This window comes from Molothrus aeneus, chromosome 2, assembly GCF_037042795.1.
Source record: "Molothrus aeneus isolate 106 chromosome 2, BPBGC_Maene_1.0, whole genome shotgun sequence".
Classification (NCBI taxonomy): Eukaryota; Metazoa; Chordata; class Aves; order Passeriformes; family Icteridae; genus Molothrus; species Molothrus aeneus.
In genome coordinates this window covers 79425728-79443875 of record NC_089647.1, presented here as the reverse complement: position 1 = coordinate 79443875, position 18148 = coordinate 79425728, and the positions used below count along the sequence as shown (strand labels likewise).

The following is an 18148-nucleotide window of genomic DNA, read 5'->3' as shown; positions in this document are numbered from 1 at the left end:
GTGATCACACTCCACGGCTTTGCTGTAGTCTTCCTCTTTTGCCTTCATCATTTCAGAGTTCACAAGGTCATTTCACTAATTATGGTGACAATCTGTTTATCCATAAAACATTTGTAGACTGAGATGCCCTTTTGGATACCAGGATTATGGTTACAATTGCAGAAGATTCGATGATTGCAAACAAGTTAAGAGGAAGGAAGCAGGGAGAGGAAATCAAGCAAGGGCTGAGATCCCTGTTTGTTTCTTTATTTACTTACACTAAACTATTTCTATTACACAATGTAGAAAGAAAATTATTTCCAAATATTTCCATTTTGCAGTCTGTTTTTCTACAGCTGTAATTATCTAAGGACATAGGCACAGTAACTTCTGTAAGGAGGGGTAATACTCCCTGTCAGCTGGTATAGTCTAATTTTCTAGCTAAACTGATTGATGCAATAAAGGATTCTACCTCTACAAACTTTATCACAGGAAATTTACTGATGATATTTAATGACTAGATTTTTGTCTAATAACCTTCAAGCCAAAATCTCACATGTGATTTCTCAGCAGGAGAGGTAAAAAAATAGACTTAACTTCCTTTCTTTTCATTTTGCTTCTGGGCTAAGACATGCTACTGTTTTCTTTAATTTCATCCTAGGATCACCCTTTGTGTTTCATCAAGGATGCCCTAGGATATCCAGCTCCCACTGGAAAAGTTTGGCAGATCAGCCTCTCCTGTCTGCAATGCTTCACCTCTAGCACTGGGCACCAATATTCAGCTGGGACAAAATGTACATTCCACATCACATTTACCATAGTTCTACCCCAGACTTTTGCCAGAGTAAATAAGTAACATGCATCTGGCAGAATCAAAGATAAAAACAATAGTATGTTCAGGAAGTCAACCAAAAAAATCCAACCAACCAACCAAAAAAAAAAAAAAAAAAACCACTCCTTGAGAGAATACAAATAGGAGTTAAAAGATAAATCCTGTCAGTCCCCAGAGCCTCCACATTACTAGGGCAGTTGCCTGCTACAGTAGAGGTGATAAAGCTCTCTTCTCTAGCCTGAGACTTGAAGGCCTCAAAATAAATAACAGAATCAGAAAAATATGGTGTGTGGAAAGAAAAATTTTATTAATCTACCCAAAAGAAAAGTCTTGGATAGGCCACTGAAAACAGGAGCATGCAGTGTTGAGTTGGAGGAAAATGTTGCGTTTGCCCATGCTAAAAATACAAACAAATCTCTAAGTCTATCCATGCCTCAGCCCCACCATGACAGGCTGGTTGAGTTTTCTGTCTCCAGCCACCAGCAGCCAGCAGTGCAAAGCTCTTTCCTGATGGCCACTGTCCTTTTTCCATCGTTGCTCCCTCAGGTTCAGATAACTGTCTATTTTTGGAGGAGCAGAGCTCCAGACCAAGAATTAAAAGTCTTTGTAAAGGGCAGCTGGTTGTTGTAACGCTTCTAATACGAGACCTTTGTTCAAGCAACAAAACATTTAAATCCCTCTTGCCTCATGTGTTCTGTGTGTTGAAGAATCCCTAAATTTAAATTTAAAAATGAAAGTATAATCATTACATTAAGAGTAATTAATGTATTCTATCTCTTTATCACAAAAGTGTGCTTTCCAGGTGGTGAGGTTTTTTCAGCTAATTTAATGTCTTATTAAGAGCATTCAAAGGAAGGATTAAAATGATAGTGAAAATGGGGAAATATCAGATTTAACACCAAAACTTTTAAATACAAAGATTTATAGTCTAAAGTTTTAAATAATTGTTCAAACTTATAAGAGGCTGTTCAAAGCTGTAATTGAAAACTTCAGGAAATATTCATTATATGACCCATAACAATCATGGTAAGACTTGTAAAAGTTATTAGTTGTCAGCTTGGCACGTAAAAGTCAAGACAATGTCACAGATTTATCTCTTCTGTGTATATCACTATTGGCAAATTGAATTTAGGAATTTATAGGAATGCACTAGGAATTTGATGATTTGTTTTACCTATCTCTAGAAATGTCATTCATGTAAGTGTCAGCAGCTACTAAAATGGAAATTATTAAAGAGAGAACAGCTGCAGCTGTCACCTCCCTATATCCCTCTTTCAGACCTTCAGTTTGGAAGGTCTGGCTTTCATCCTGTCTTTCCTCATTGCTTTGTATAAGGCTATGTTCAAACTGGGAAAATTAGAAATCACCTCTAAGTCAAACAGTGTCTGAAATCTGTCCACAAATCGGTTCTCATTCTCCAGCCTAAACTTCATGGCCCACAGAATAACAGTATCATTCTTGCACAAGTGATCAAAAGTTAGGAGGAGTTCATCCAGGAATGGATGGTGGTAAACTACATCAGCAGCCATAATGTAGTCAAAGTGACAAGAAGACCTAGGAAAGTTCTTTTCCAGATCAATTCCCCAGGACAACTCCTTAACACAAGGCTGGTGTTTGCATTTCTGCTTTGTATTTTGGAGAATGTTGTACTGAAGGTTTCCCAGTAATTCTGGCAAATCTGTGGCAGTCACAAAGGCACCTGTGACACAGAGAAAACGAATACAATATTTGAATATACAACAACACTTGACTAAAAGCCCATTCACAAAAGCCACTACACAAGGAATTGGTCTTATCAGGTAACTCTCACTGAGGGCAATAAAAAAATGCAGATGCTCCCAATAACTCTTAAATATTGTGCTTAAAATAAATATTTTCTTCCTTGTAGTTCTACTCTACAGATTGCCATCTAAATGCAGCTGGTGGGGAGAAATCAGATACTTACTGTGTCTTGATATCATCACATTGGTTAAAAGTACAGTGGCTGACTAGGGATTGATGAATACCCATTACTGAATCCAAGAAGTCAGCATGAAATTTAAGCATTACCTCAGGTTCTTCCCTTCTCACACAAGAAGATTTCTCAGACTACCAAAAGCTAAAGTTCTGTTAAATGCAGAACCCACTGACCTGGATTACTCTTGAAGATGAATAGGGTGCCATGAGAGAAAACACAACAATGTCTGTAGCAGAGATCAAGTTGCTGAAGGAAAATACTGAAACACAAATAGATACGGATAGAATTGGATAGAAGGTGACCTGGCATCCGAGAGCTGTTTGGTCAAAGGAAGGGGATGCACTGGTCTTACCCACATCTGGCTCAGTCTATTTGCCACTGATACCCTGCAAAGCCACTAATTTCTTATTTTGATCCCCAGTTTAACATGGTTAATGACAACATATCTACTGGGACCTCCTTTATTGTATCAATACACTCCCAAAAAAAAAAAACCCACAAAAGCATGTTTCCAAACATGCCTTTTAGAATTTATTGTTTCTTGCTCTTGGAAACTTTCAAACAACAGTCTCTTAGAAGAACCAAGCCACATAGTTTGTCCTCCATTATTCATCTGAGAGGTGTTTCCAAGAGCTTAAGAAAAATATCACATACTCACCCAGCAAACTGGCCACTATGGAGACCAAGCCAGTTCCAGCTCCAATTTCAATCACATTTTTGTCAACCAAATTGCATTGTTTAGAATGAGTTTCCAAAAAATAACACAGAACAAGAGCCTGTAGGGGAGGAAATCCATTAACATACTGAACAAAATAATGAACTAAATCCCTTTACTAAATATGAATTGTCATTTAAAAGCATGCAAAAAAATTGTTGTCTGTTCAAATGAGCAATATTCATTCAAGCACTGTCCCTAAAGGACCACAGCTCACCATGATCTTTATGCTCTATAGGTCACAAAATACAAAATGCCTCCATATAGGTCTGTGAATTCTTACAGACAGAAGGAGCAGCTACAATTAGATAATCTGTCACAACACATGACGAGTTCTAAAATTCCGGTCACCAATTCCTGCTTATAACTGGACTTACTTCTGGTTGAGATAAACTATGTCCTTCACAAAAACATCTAGATATAAAGACTGCTTCTGAGAGAAAATAGCCAAGAAGCCTTGTTAAGTTCTTACAATAGTCAATTATTTCTGGCAATAATTAATTATTGTTAGGGTTCAAAAGGGACAAATAGATTTACCCCCTTTTCTTTTGGCTTTGTTTGCAGTTTCTATTTGCTTATCTTGTTAGACTTAGCAAACTTCCATAGCAACTACAGCCACAAAGAGCATCTACAACAGACTTCTTACACATGTATATGTAAAGTGATTAACTGATCAGTTAAAGAGATTAAAAAAATCTTCTTCAGCTTTTCTGCCCGATCACATGCTGACCAGTGCATTTTAGTTCACTGGTGAAATAGAAATTGCTAATTTTATTTCTCTCATAAAGATAGTTTCCATATTTACTTCCATATCTTTCTGAGGCTTTGATAGCTATATAATCTCCATTGACAAATAAGATTGCTATATCCTCTCACAATAAAAATGACCATTTCGAAAGGCAATCATTAGCGGCCTGCTCTGGCACAGCAAAATTAGTTTTGCTTTTAAGCAATTATGGATGAGAAGGACAGGAGCAGGAGGACTGCTGACCCAGTGTTAACATGCTAGAAAGTAAAACAAAGGGGTTTTTTTCTACATTTTAATTCAGAGCACAGAAGAGAAGGTAATCCAAACTTACATATATTGTTTAATCAACAGCACTGATATAGAAATCAGTCTGTGAGAACCAGGAATAATAAAAGTCAGGTTCCTAAAGACTGGGTCTGATATTTGACATTATGTTGACATTATATTTGACCTTACATTAGGATTTCCTCCTAGTTACATTAATTCCTATAATTTCTTCCCTCAGGGTTTTGCCGTATTCTATTGTAGAAACTGACTGGCATAATCAAAGTTTCTGAAGGTTAAATCAGGGAAACTTTGAAATCTGCATTCCTTTCCATGAAACATGCAGAAACTTTACTTTCCTTAAAGTTTCTGCACTCTTGAAAAATTTGGCTGCCATTTTTCAGAAGATTTCAAGTACAGATAGATGGAAGTAGAAGGGAGGATATCAAGAGACAGAGATCAAAGGGTTGTCTTCCTTCTACAACAAAACTGGCTAAGCCATTCCAGGAAAAAAATATGTTTTCCAGTAAAGTCCATGATTTTGTGCGAATAATTGGTAGTCAGCCAAACTTTCCATGAAGACATACGCAGAGGTCACCAAAACATATAGTACAGATGACTGGTCCAGGTCTCCTAAAACCAGGAATATCATTTGGACTTCAAAGCAGAAGAGTAGGACAATTATCTTCAGCTGAACTATGGTCATACTTCTAAAAAACAGTATGACCCTAGGTGAGGCTGTTGGGAAAGAAATGGAGCATCCTGGGTCTCTCCTTTAGGGACACAAATTTCATCATGCATCGTGGCACCTCCCTAGAGATTTCTTTCAGTCTTAATTACTTCAAAACAGTAAGTTTGCTGCATTGTACATATTCAAAACTTGAGGAAGAATACTTGTATGGTGAATGTGTTGATGGTTCTTATATCAAGAGCCAAGGACAATGGTTCTCTCCAACTAGATTTCCAGCTGTTTAAGAAACTGAAAGCTCCAGCTGAACATTTTCCCATGTCTATGTATTAACAAGGTAAATTTGTTCCTTACATGAGTAGGTTGAACAGCTTCTATGAGTGATAACACCTTGTGAACTTGCATCACAGTTGTTTCTGCAACCTGGATCTGCCTGCTACACAGCCATCTGTATTTATAAAATGTACAGAAATGCAATCATCATAAAACTGCCATATTTCTTTCAAAAGAAATGCTTGTAATTGGCTAATAGGATTAAAAGCTACTGGCAAGCAAGGAGGGGACACAGGATCATCCACCTTGGGTGATTACGGCATGCACAAGAAATACCAAGTAAGCTTTAGGAAACATAAATCCACAAAAAAAAAAAAAAAAAACAGGTTAAATTCAGGTTTGGGATTTGCAGAACAGAGACAGAGAAACACAGAATTATTTCCTTGGGTTTATAACATATAAAAAAGTATATTTATTATACAAAACAAATCTTAAATATTAGATGGCTCCAAAAATGAAAAATAACTATACTACAAAAATATTGTACCGATGGCCAAACAACTGCCCCGTAGCAATCAGTGGCTTCTGTAATTCTTATCTCATGGCCAGCAAAGTGAAAGCCTTCCCAGGTCTTATAAGCTTGGTCAGGAAAAAAACGCCTCTCCATGATTTCTGCAACTATCTGTTCATCTTCTTTTTCCCCTGGAAGCAAAAGTATAAAAGGTCAAAGAGGCTGAGAGGACTGATAATAAAACTATCAATTCATATTGAAAAGCTGATTTGGAAGCAAGAATATAAATTACATCCATGAATAAAATACATTTCATCATTAATGGTTAGCATGGTACACAGCTATTCTCCTGAATTCTAATTGAAATTTTCAGTGTGTGACTAAATAACTTCTTTCAGGTCTCACTGAAGTAGCCAAGTTCATACAAAGTAAAGAAGGGGAATGTTAGCATACATTGTTTTCCATTTCAGCAACCCAAAGGAAATTTTTAAACTTTTTTCCTTCAAGAACAGCTACCCTAGTAAAGACACTCACAGCCTAATGCACCTGGATTTTTCATTATTCTCCATATCCTTTTATTGTTCACTTTCCCCATATTCTGGTTCTTTCTGACAGTAAACAAAAGGAGCCAGAATATCATTTATAAGTCTGTCACAAAACTTGTGAAACAGATCCTAGCAACACAAATTATGGCAGACAGGAGTGAAAGCACTTGTGTTGTCAGGAAAGCTTATCCACCCACCCCAACAGCGCCCTGTCAGAGGGATTCTTTCCAGTTGGCTTGATATCCTGAATGCCATCCCTGTTGCTAAGCAAAGAATATTTATGATAGCTAACAAAATCCTGAATAACTGTTCTAACAGAAGAGGATTCATTCCTTTATAGAGGAATACCAAGCTAGTTCAGTTTTCCATCATCACACAAAACTGCACCACAATGTCAGAAAACAATATGTAAGTGAAACTGTCGAGAGCATTTTCTTAGCAAAGTCTAGATTTCTTCCAAGTTTTCATGGGAATTTTGCTTTCATAGCCAACTATAGTCTGTTAGCAAACCAGTGAAAGAAAAACATGCTTACAAGCTACACCTAGAAAGCATGCTAGAGATTTAGATAACTCAGTTACCACCTTGTCCAAAGCAGAGTTTCTGTATCAAGCCTGCAGCTCCCATCAAAATCACAGATATTACCTTTGGGATCTGCTGGCTCTGGAAAATGAAACCATTTATGCTTTCATCAACATAAAATACTTTGCTCTACTGAAGATTCTGTACATTTTCTTCCCCCTTGAATCATTGTGGTCACAAAGAACATAAAGACCCCAAGTGTTGTCATTTATATTGCCATATGCCTCAGTATTTTTATTATGATAATTATGGACAAAGTCTCGCCTTCCTTGTTCCAAGGAATAAAAGCAGGGGTGAACAAAGAAAAAGATTATACCACACAAAAATACATCATGAAGTTGCTCAAACTTATTAGCCAGTGCTTTAAGCTTGTAACTCAAATTTCGGCATCACAGGAAAATAGAGAATAGCATCAAACAAGGAAGAAAAACAAAAAATATTTGAATTTATGTTGACATTAAGACACAAAAACCCAATAAAAGCTGACTAACCAACCACAGTACTCGTAGAATCTATTGCAGGGGGGAAGAACCCTAATCACAGGATACAGCAAAATTAAAAACAATATCATGCATATACTGCTGGGAAAAAAAGTTTTCATAAATTTGATTAATATAAATAAAATAAAATGCCCAACATTGAAACTATGGTATTTTAAGATGTTGGAAAACAAGCAGTATGTGTCAGCCTCTTCAAGCCTCTGATGTTAATCTGGGAGAAAACACATGCATCACTGTGCCTGTAATCAGGGAGCTCTTGACAAACATAAGCTAAGTGCCAGGGAAATGCTACTTCAGGGCAAAATTAATCTTTCTCTTATGAAAGAAATATTAAAAAGCTGTCTTATTACACATATCATAAGTGTATTTAATAGATCATCCTGTTTCCAAGCACACCAGATATCGCCTGTTTTTAAACTTCTCCCATTGCTTAGAGCAGTCTGATCTTGTTCTGTGATCATTACTAGCTGTGGAAGTAAAAGCTATCCTTTCTATTACCTTTCAATTACAACCATTTTTCTTGATTTTCCTCCCTTGACATCTGTTTTGGATCCAATTTTGTTGAGAAGCTGGTAACTTATTAGGTCTTAACTTAAAAAGCTCCTATGAGAAGATCTGTAAAACTTTAGCAGAGTTACAGCTGCCCCTCTAGCACTCAATAAACATTTCCCACCTATTCCCTGCAGGATCAGCAAACTTTCTACTCCAGGTTTGCGTAGCATCTACACTAACAGAGTTTGTAAGCCACTGCTCTCTTCCTGAGCATTGTCTGTACCCCTGAAAGAAGAATCCCAAATCTGCTGGTCAATAACACCTCTTGAATTTTTGCCCATCTTATCCTTTTGGTAATCTTCCAGGTGGCTTATCTGGAGAAGCTTACACTTTTTTTTTTTTTTTCAATTTCTCTTTAAGAAAACTCTACTATTTTGAAGAATCAAAAATAATATTTGTTTCATCAAATTATCATGTTAGTTATCATGTTAGACAAGGCCCAAAGGAGAAACTTTATCAGAACCAGGACATTAATGATCCTGACAAAGAGTGCTGACAAATAAGAAGTGCAGAGTTTTAGTCAGATTCACTTATTTTGCACAAGTTTCCCTTTGAACAGCAAGAAACACTCCTCTGCTGCTTCTTATCTTTCAAAACAACTTCTTGTAGGAGTGCACAAAAGGAAATAAGTTATTTTTTCTGTAACTGCCCTCAAAGCACTGAGAATAGAAAAATAAAGAACTAGTGGGAAATGTTTCAAGTGACACAAAAATTGTTGTAAGAGTAAGGAAAATCCAAGTGAGATGAACTCTTTTAATATCTGAAAACATTAAGAAAACTACTTTGATCAAACTAGCTCCTTGATAACAGGTGTAAAAAGCTGAAAGGGAGTTATTCTTCTGGAAGTGTTTACCTCTATGTTAGTGAATATTCTCTTGTTCAGAAAAAAAAAAAAAAGCCTTGAACTTATGAGTCAATGAATGGACTCTAATGACATTTAAATAAAAAAAGAGATTACTCATCAGTAGAATAGGGTAGGATAAGAGAAGAGGAGGCTTGACTGACCTGGCTATCAATTCTTGTAAGGATGGAAGTGCATATTGGGCATTTCCAGCAATACTACTGGAGCACAGATACTGAACCATCAGAACTGAAAAGTCTGCCAGGATTGGCTCCTCCCTTCTTCACAGAACCAGAAGAAGAGAAACACACAGGTTGTGTTTGACAAGATAGGCTTGTTTCACCCCTCTTCTTTGATGTGAAGAAGTGTGGAAGTGGTATACACACAGAACTATTTTCTTCAGCCTATTCATCTGTTTGCATGAGCAAACACAGAAACCACTGGAGTTTCTAGTACCAGAACCTTATTTACAGTAAAATGAGGCAGATTGATCCAATCAAGGTAACATACAGAAATTGAGATCATTTTTCTTAGTGAAATAAGTGAACTCCTTTGTCTTGAACTTGTGTACAAAAAGTTACCTCTACAGGTGCCTCAAATCCTTCAATAATATCTTTAAGTCTCTTAAGACTTTTTGCCTGATAGGTTAATTACTTACAGTGTTCTTTGGAATATTTTAGATAAAGCAATGCTTATTATGTAAGTCTAACATCTTTGGAGCAGGTTCCATGAGCTCCCTTGATTTTACATTAATATCAGGACTGAGGGAAAACCTCATGTACTGTTGACACATCTTGCACTGAATCAACTACTTCAAATAGCCTAAACATCATTCTAAAGGCAAAGCAACTGAAATGCAAACAAAGCTTTCCAAACAGACATACTAATCATGTGGGAAACTGGAGTTGTGAAGTCAGAGGCAGGTTAGTTAGAGAAATGTGTGTCAAGCTGCAAAATCCTGTGTAGGAACCAGAGGATTTTGCTGACACATTCACATGTCATGTTAAACAAATGTTAAAATGCTCTGTATTAGAACAAAAACCTAAAGAAACAAAATTATGTCAGTTCTGCTAAGAGAAAGCTTAAGCCCTTCAAGCAGGGAAGGGAAGATAGAAAGAAAATAACAGGAAACAGACCAGGTCAGAACGGAAAAAATTGCAAACTGCAGCATCTTTTTTTCTATAAAATTAGGGCAATCTTTACGTGCTCAATTTTGCTTAGAATTAGTAGAAATATTACCTGTTTAGAAACAAGATACATGATCAGCTATTTACACCACCTGTCACATAAAATCTAGATATCTGAACTAAAACATAGCTAAAAAAGTAAAGGACCCTTCCACAATGAAAGTTGTGAGGAATATACTAGCACTCAATATCTCCATTTTCAGACTCATTCACAAAAAACACACAGAGTAACAAAACATACTCCAAGTACTTTGCTAGTGGATTAGAAGAATTGATTTCTGATTCATTCAGAAAAAAAATATTTTCACCCATTGATTCATGGGAGCAGGGAAGAAAAAAATATATTAGTCTCTTTTGAGTGTTGGCCTGACTCTGCTTAATCTCAGGAGGTCAAATGGTGTCACAGCCCAATGTCATAAGGAAATAAGATCCAGTCATCTGCTTCTCGCCTGCTTTGATGGATTTTCTCCAACTGGCAAAAGGAATGAAATCCAAGACTTTAGCATGAATTTGCCCTGACAAAGTTCACCCCTACAGCAACATGTTCTCCCATCTTCAGAAGGAGAACACTTTCACCTGCAGAGTTTAGATTTAAAGTTTACCATTTAGACTTGTCCTTACAAATATTTTAATACCATGCATCAACAGCTGTGAAGATGTTTCCTCTATGACTTCTCAGCAATTGAGAAGTCAGTCCTCTGGAAAGGAGTACTACTTCTGCTGATATTACTGATTGAGTGATGCTAGAGAGTTTCCAAGAGATTCCAAAAATTCATAACATCCAGGACTCTTCAGATCACCCCCCACTCTGGACACACAGGAGTGAAGTCATCCAAACTAAATATTTAAAGATGTATTTTATTTATATCATGTGGAAATAATATATATCATACATATTGTTTATATTAAAAAATATATTGTCACTATCTATATATCCCAAAGTCAAGAGGATACCTGCAAAAAGATCAGTGAGGGAACAAATCTGCAACTCTACTGTGACTGTAAAAGACGACTGGAGAAGAGTTACATTACTCCACTGACAGAAATCATCCAAAGGTATACCAATAAATCCATGTGGATATTTCCAATGGCTCACACCAAATTTATCCTAAAACTACATAAAGGGCACAATAGTAAGGGACTTTGGAGTCTCAGAAGTTTTACTGAGCTACTGTCAGGTCAGGATCAGAGCCGTAGTCCTACAGGCACTACAGATGGCTCCATGGAAACATACACAACCTGAATCACAACATAGTCCCTAAATTTCAGGCAGCATCACTTTAGTATCTTTATTTCATTCCACTTATTTCTATTTTATTCCATTTCAGCCTAAGGGCTTTCACAGGAAGGTGCTAGGGGGGAAAGTTAATCATGCTCTTGACTTCACAGAAGTCAGATGTACCTACACCTTTCTAAGAATATAAAGCAAAGTACCTTTCCAGCATGTCTAAACTGCACAGTTAACTTTTCCTTACTTCATCCCTACCTACAAAAAGTGATATCATCATGTAAGTGTAGGCATTCCACTACATTCATTTCAAGCCCTGTCTGCTGAAGTGATGGCAGTGAAGGGTGTATTGTATCAATTAATCTGAGATATCATGCCAGGGTAACAAAATGCTTGAAACTTTATACTTTGAAATGCAGAAATACAAAACTGCAACCCACAGGCAGGCTCTTCTCAGCCAAAAGACAAGATGCACTTAGCCCAGAGCACGAGGACACAAGAACAAGAGAAGGGTTTGCTCACAGTATCCAGCCAATGTATTTACCCAGGTCTGAGAATCCTGGAAACCAGGATTGCAAGAATCATGCTAGAAGGATAAAAGCAAGGAAAAGTCCAACTACAAATCAGGCACTCAGTTTCAAATTTACAACACTGATATCCCAGCCCTATCCAAGTCAAAGGTCATCTAAAAACGATTAAATGGCTGAAAATAGAAGTACTGTAGTCATTTTATCTCATGAACACATAATGAATTCAAGTTTGCCAAGTACTTTCCTTGTTACTTCATCATGTTTGTCTGTCATTGAAAACATCTCCAAGTCTAGGCTCAGAAGCTATTTACTTTCTAAAAATAACTAAATTATGTCCCTTTGACTGCAAAGCAGACTCTGTTATTAAATTAGATGGTCTAATATACATTATAAAAGGCAGCTAACTTCCTGACAGATAGGAAGTGACCTTAAAAACACTGTGAGTATTCAGCTACCAATAATTCTTGATTTCTAATATATTCCTTTGCATAAAGGACCTGAACACCAACCCATGCAGTCATACCACTTTTCTTATCTGGAAGTTGAGATATATTATTTATTGTCAAAGTGCAGGTACTGCAAAGACTAAAGAAATGAAAATAGGAAAGATGGGCACATGGCTGAGAGGGAAGAATAAGTTACTGATTTACCCCCAAAGGTCATATATGCTTTGATTATTTGAGTGTTGCCTCCAACTTCTGTTCTGTCCATATACAAGAAGTTTTCATTTGAGTTTAGCAATGTCTTAAGCTGAAATAGCATGTCTACTTATTGAGGGGAGAGAAAGAAAACAGGGAAGTGTTAAATTAATAAGATGAGCCAGCAGGAAACCAGGATTGCAAGAATCATGCTAGAAGGATAAAAGCAAGGAAAAGTCCAACTACAAATCAGGCACTCAGTGGTGAAGAGGCAGACTTGGGGTCCATACTCAGGCCACAGTTTTTCACATTTTATAACAAAGTCTTTGAAGTCAGTGAAAAAGCGTCAGTGCAGAAGAGAATGAGAAAGAAGTATCTCTACAAGTAACCCAGGAAATATGAATGAGGTGCTACATCACTACCTCCTCCCAGCTGAATTATCTTAAATTGTAAATTAGAGGGTTAGGATGCTTTTCACTTGGCTCCATTCCAAGTATGTCCCTTTTAAGGCACCGCTCTGGCCTCCACCAAGATGCTTGAAATGATGGCAAGAATTGCCATCAATTAGGACATCTGTCAGGCAGGGCAAGTAGAAGGAGTGTGTCCCTTCTAAAATGTCAGAATTTACGAGAAGGTTACTAGGTCAGCATTTTCTCAGATATTTATGGATTAAAAACTGAGCCATGGCCGAGTGAAGTGAGACGATGGACTGTCAAGGACAAGCACACCTGGCAAACTTGTTCTTTCGTCTCAGAGATAAAATTATTCTGGGTGAATTTACATAATGCAACTAGGGTAAAGTAATTTAGTTTCCCAAGAAATTAAGACAGGAGTGGTATCATCTGGTCTCAGAAACATTTAGCCAAGGAGAGTTAAAGCTAATACGAGAAATTATGGGAGGAAAGAGAGACAAAAATGCAGGTGTGGAGAACCGATTGTTTAAAGCCACAAAAGGAATGATCAGGTGAGGACTGATCTGTAAACTGAGAACTAGTAGCAAGGGGAATCACGAACAAAAATAAGTTTTAAACTGGAGAATGTATGATGAGTAAATTAATAAGCAAAGGGAAAGGCACCAAATATAAAGAGCTGAGACTGTGAGGGTGGTGCAACACTAGAAGAGGTTGCCCAGAGAATTTATGGATGCTCCATCCCTGGGAATATTCAAGGCCAGGTTGGATGGAGCTTTGAGCAACCTGGTCTAGTGGAAAGTGTGCCTGCCCATGGCAGGGGTTTAGAACTAGATGGTCTTTAAGGTCCTTTCCAATCCAAACCATTTTCTGAGTCTATGATCCTATGACTGAAACTTGCAAAGAAACTGAACTGGAATAAGAATCCTGAGAAACAGATATTGAGACTAGGCAGGTGAAATAATGAAATAGGAATGGGGAAAGCAGTAGAGAAAAAGGATGAGAACAAGGAAGGCAGAGGTTCAAAGAAATCGAGCAGGCAAATCTCCACGCATCTGATTCAGCACCCTTACAGCTCCAGAACCTGGCACAGAATTTAAGATGGCAAAGTCTGTAAGGATATCCAATTCATGTCTCCTCATTCTCTTAGATTAATGTTTATAGACCTGGCTTTACACAGACCAGAACTCAGCTGGGATTTTACACAAAAATATTATGAAAAATAAAACAATTTTTCAAATGTCCTCCTTTTGTACTCAGCTGTAGAACATAACTAGACCCCATCGCAAAACAGATGCATTTGTCCTAATACCCTGTCTACTCCTGGTAACCACTAAAAAAAATAGGGACAATTTATGAAGCTTTAGAATACTCAAAGATGTGCAGCCATGAAAGTACTTGAGAGAAAACACTGCCAAGAGTCCCTGAAGGTATTTGAAGGTAGGTTCTGAGGCTGTCTAGACAGAAATCAGGCTTGTAATAACCAATTCTCCTAACTGACAGCCTGTAAACAAACCTGTCTGAAAAGCTTGATCATAGTCATAGCTTCATTCATTGGAGCGAGACAAGTAAACTGGAGGACAGATGCCAGGCACCAGCAGGAAGCTGCCCGGACAAGAGCATGCAGGTATAACACACTTGAAATACCTCGTGCATTGCTAGCATACTACAACAGTGCTATCTGTTGCATTTTCTGTACCAATGCCATAAACAAAAGTTCTTCAGAAAATTCTAAATTAGAAGATAGCTCATTGTCAGCAAGACACTTTGTTCCTTATACTTAATAATATTCTTAAGTGCAACAAGGAAACATAGTGAAATAAGAAACATTTTACCGTCTTGTCTTTTGAATTCTCTGACCCCTTGATTTTGTAGATGATTATGCTGTGATGGTGTCAAATCCATACTACACCACAAACCCTAGGACAGAGAAACACAAGTCTGTCTCAATAAAATTACTTTATCTCTTCTTTGACACATAAGCTTCATTTTAAAAAGCAAATTACGTGTATTATGCTACAATTTACTTCTATTGATAGTAAAGACATGAAGACACATAAGTATCAATATTCAAGGCATAAAAGTACAAGACAGCAAACTAGTTCAACTGTTGTATTCTCACAAAGGAAAAAGAACAGATTAAAAAAAAACCCCAAACCATAGTTTTGATTAATGTTTAGATCTATTTTATGAAATTTTAAAGTTAGAATCAAAATCAGGCTTGGTAGGCTTATAAAGGATTGAAAGGAAAGGGAGAAAAATGCCTGAGAGAGAAGAAAAATTACACCAAGATTATATGATCTAACAAGATTAGATCATATTGGTGTAATTTTTCTTCTCATCTAACAGTAAAAGCTGCACATAAGAATAAGGGAGCAGGATCTACAAATAACATGCTGAACAGAAAGAATACGTGCCTATATGAACAGGAGCATGCTGGAGAAAAAAATAGTAGGAAAAATGGGACAGAATACAATACAATTGCCAGCTGTCTGCAGACAACCAATAGTCTCCAATTCTTGTTATTTTACAATCAGAAAGAACACTGAGTTCACAGGGGAAAAAAACCCACCCCCAAAACAAAAAACCCCACACAGTGCTTTGATTATTTTTGATACTTTGATATGATTTTTAAATGTCCACTCTTACCTGGAAATTTGACTGATTTTTGCCAGGATGATTACAGGTAGCATATAGTTAATAATCTACAGATGTCTAAACACCCAATAGGGATGCAATTAAATAAGGCAATGGCTAAAAGAATATCTCTCCACAGTGGGACCAAACAATAAAAAGAAAGAAAAAATGAAAGGACAATCAAAATAAAAATATATTCTGAATATCAAATTGTCCTCACAGTGCAAAGTCTTAGGTAGGTTTTTCTCTCAAAACTTCAGGATCAAGAGGACAGTATGGAACAGCCCTCTCTTGTTTGAGAGGATGCACCTTACTCTCTTGACTTCACACCACAAAAGGCACACAGGTTTAATGTTTAACTTTACTACTACAATACCAGCAGCCATTATCCTGTTTGAAGGTGAAAATAACTTATGGGCTTTCTATATGTCTCCATAGCACACAGAACAAAAATATTGCCATTATATTTATGTCTATACATGAACTTAGCAACAGCAACATCATTAGATAGGAAACAGAAAAGAGACTCAGATTCAAAGTCTTTGTATGCATCTTCAGAATAACAAGTGGCATAAAAAACTACAGGGATACTAACCAGAAAATGTTACACACAGTCATCACCTTGGCGTTTATACCAGAAGTATTAAAACTGACAGATTTTCTTCCCATTAGAAGACAAAATAAAAGGTAAAATCACCCTACAGGACAAAGTCTTTGTATTTTGTGGTCCTTTACATTTTTAATGTCATTCTAAAAATATCCTGAGGTGCACTGAGCTACACAGCAACCTAAAATAGTCCAACATGGGCATTCAGGAGTGCTACAAGCAACTAAACAGTGCTGAACAGCTCAGTTACATTTTTAAAAATAAATGATATAAACTAATTTAGTATAAAAGACAGAGACAAGCTAAACACCACTGGCATCTACCGCATTTCAGTCAACGTTACCTGAATCTCTCACAGATTTCCAAAGATGGTGCTCCAACAGCAAAGTCCTTATCTTGCCATTGGCTTCCCCCCGTGACAGCCGCAGGCAAAGGCGTGTTCCGAAGCCTGTGTCACATATTGCCAACATCCCCACACCGGCAGCAATCACGAATCCCGACAGCTGCAGCCCGAGCACAAAGAGGGCACCAGGCAGCCCTTACGTAAGGGAGCAATTTTGTAACAGCGAGACACCCCTGCCTCTCTAGGGAGCTCCGAACACAAAGTAACCAACTTGGGAGCGCTGTTTACAAAATAAATAGTGGCTGCGTGTTAGCAACTCCTCACTGCGACTAAAAAGTAACTAAGAGCACAAAGTCATTCTTCAGAGCCAAAAGGGTCGTCCAGGACAAAAATTTACCAACGGGAAGCGGTGCTTTTGCAGCTGTGGTATAGGAATGCATGCTCCCGTTGGAATGCAGAACTGTAACAAGGTACACAACCCCCAAAATCCTAACCCTGTCACCCTGCATAAATACAAACATACCACTGCTCCATATCCAAGATGTCCATGCACACAACAGATCACAAATACTGTCATGGAACCAAATACAGGTGTCTAAGGCTTCTCTTTTTTAGACTGCAATCAATTCAGGACAGGAGCCATCTCTCACTTGACACACTTTTAAGAAAAATTAGACTTCGACCTCAACTGGGTTTTCTAGGTGTCACCAAAAAATAATAAATTATTGTACCAAAACACTAAACAAGACCTACAAGATGTGAGAGTCTCTGTACCATAGTTAGCAGAAGAAATTAAAGGGAGCTCTTCTACTTATATAAAAACTCACCAGGACCTGATACACACTTTTAAAGTAAAATTCAGTAATGCTAATGAGTGATTTATGAAATAGTGCTGTAAACTGGCTGGATAGACTGAGAATTTCCTTAAAATGTTACAATCTTTTCTAAAAGTAGTATCAAAAGGGATGATTTTCACCCAGTATAAACTGTACATGAACTTAGACTCTCTGCAATTGTAAGGGTCAAAAACCACCCAGTTCACCTCAGCCCCTCGCCCATTTAGGGGAGGGATAATGTCTCATACAAAACTTTAACGTATGGTCTTGGATTTCAAATAATGAAACAATGAGAAATGCAGTAGAAATATCAAATGAGAACACACACACACACCAAAAAAAAAGCAAAGACTAAAATGTATCATAAGAACAGAAGTAAGACAGGCAGAATTCTGGGCTTTCCCTCCTCAACATCCAGGAGCTGGAGATAAATGTTACATTCAGAGAAGAGAGGCATGTGAGAAGTCTGAGCTCCACATGGCCTCACACAAATTAATCCAATGTGAGTGCTGCAACCAGTAGATACCTCTGAACATCACCTTTGCCAACAAATAATGTCATTGTACACAGCCAAACTCCAAATGGAGTTGGTAACATGTAACTCCAAATCTAGAAACACGTCTTTTACATTCAGAATATGAACAATTACTGCACATCAGATTATAGAGGGACTTACTGTACTGTATGTTTTTCCTTGAGATTTTTTGAGGGTCTGCATCATCTCTCTTCAATAAATATATTACTTTG

General features: G+C 37.4%; 1 protein-coding gene across 1 annotated transcript; it reads right to left on the bottom strand.

Moving 5' to 3' along the window:
• Positions 1–2085: 2085 nt before the first annotated feature.
• On the bottom strand, positions 2086–16669 carry LOC136571213 (protein-lysine methyltransferase METTL21E-like). Its single transcript, XM_066571547.1, has 5 exons — positions 16566–16669; positions 14814–14898; positions 6004–6158; positions 3427–3544; positions 2086–2510 (listed from the first exon to the last, which is right to left on the bottom strand). The coding sequence occupies exons 2-5, from the start codon at positions 14881–14883 to the stop codon at positions 2086–2088; spliced, it is 768 nt and encodes a 255-aa protein (XP_066427644.1). The 5' UTR covers positions 14884–14898; positions 16566–16669.
• Positions 16670–18148: the final 1479 nt, after the last annotated feature.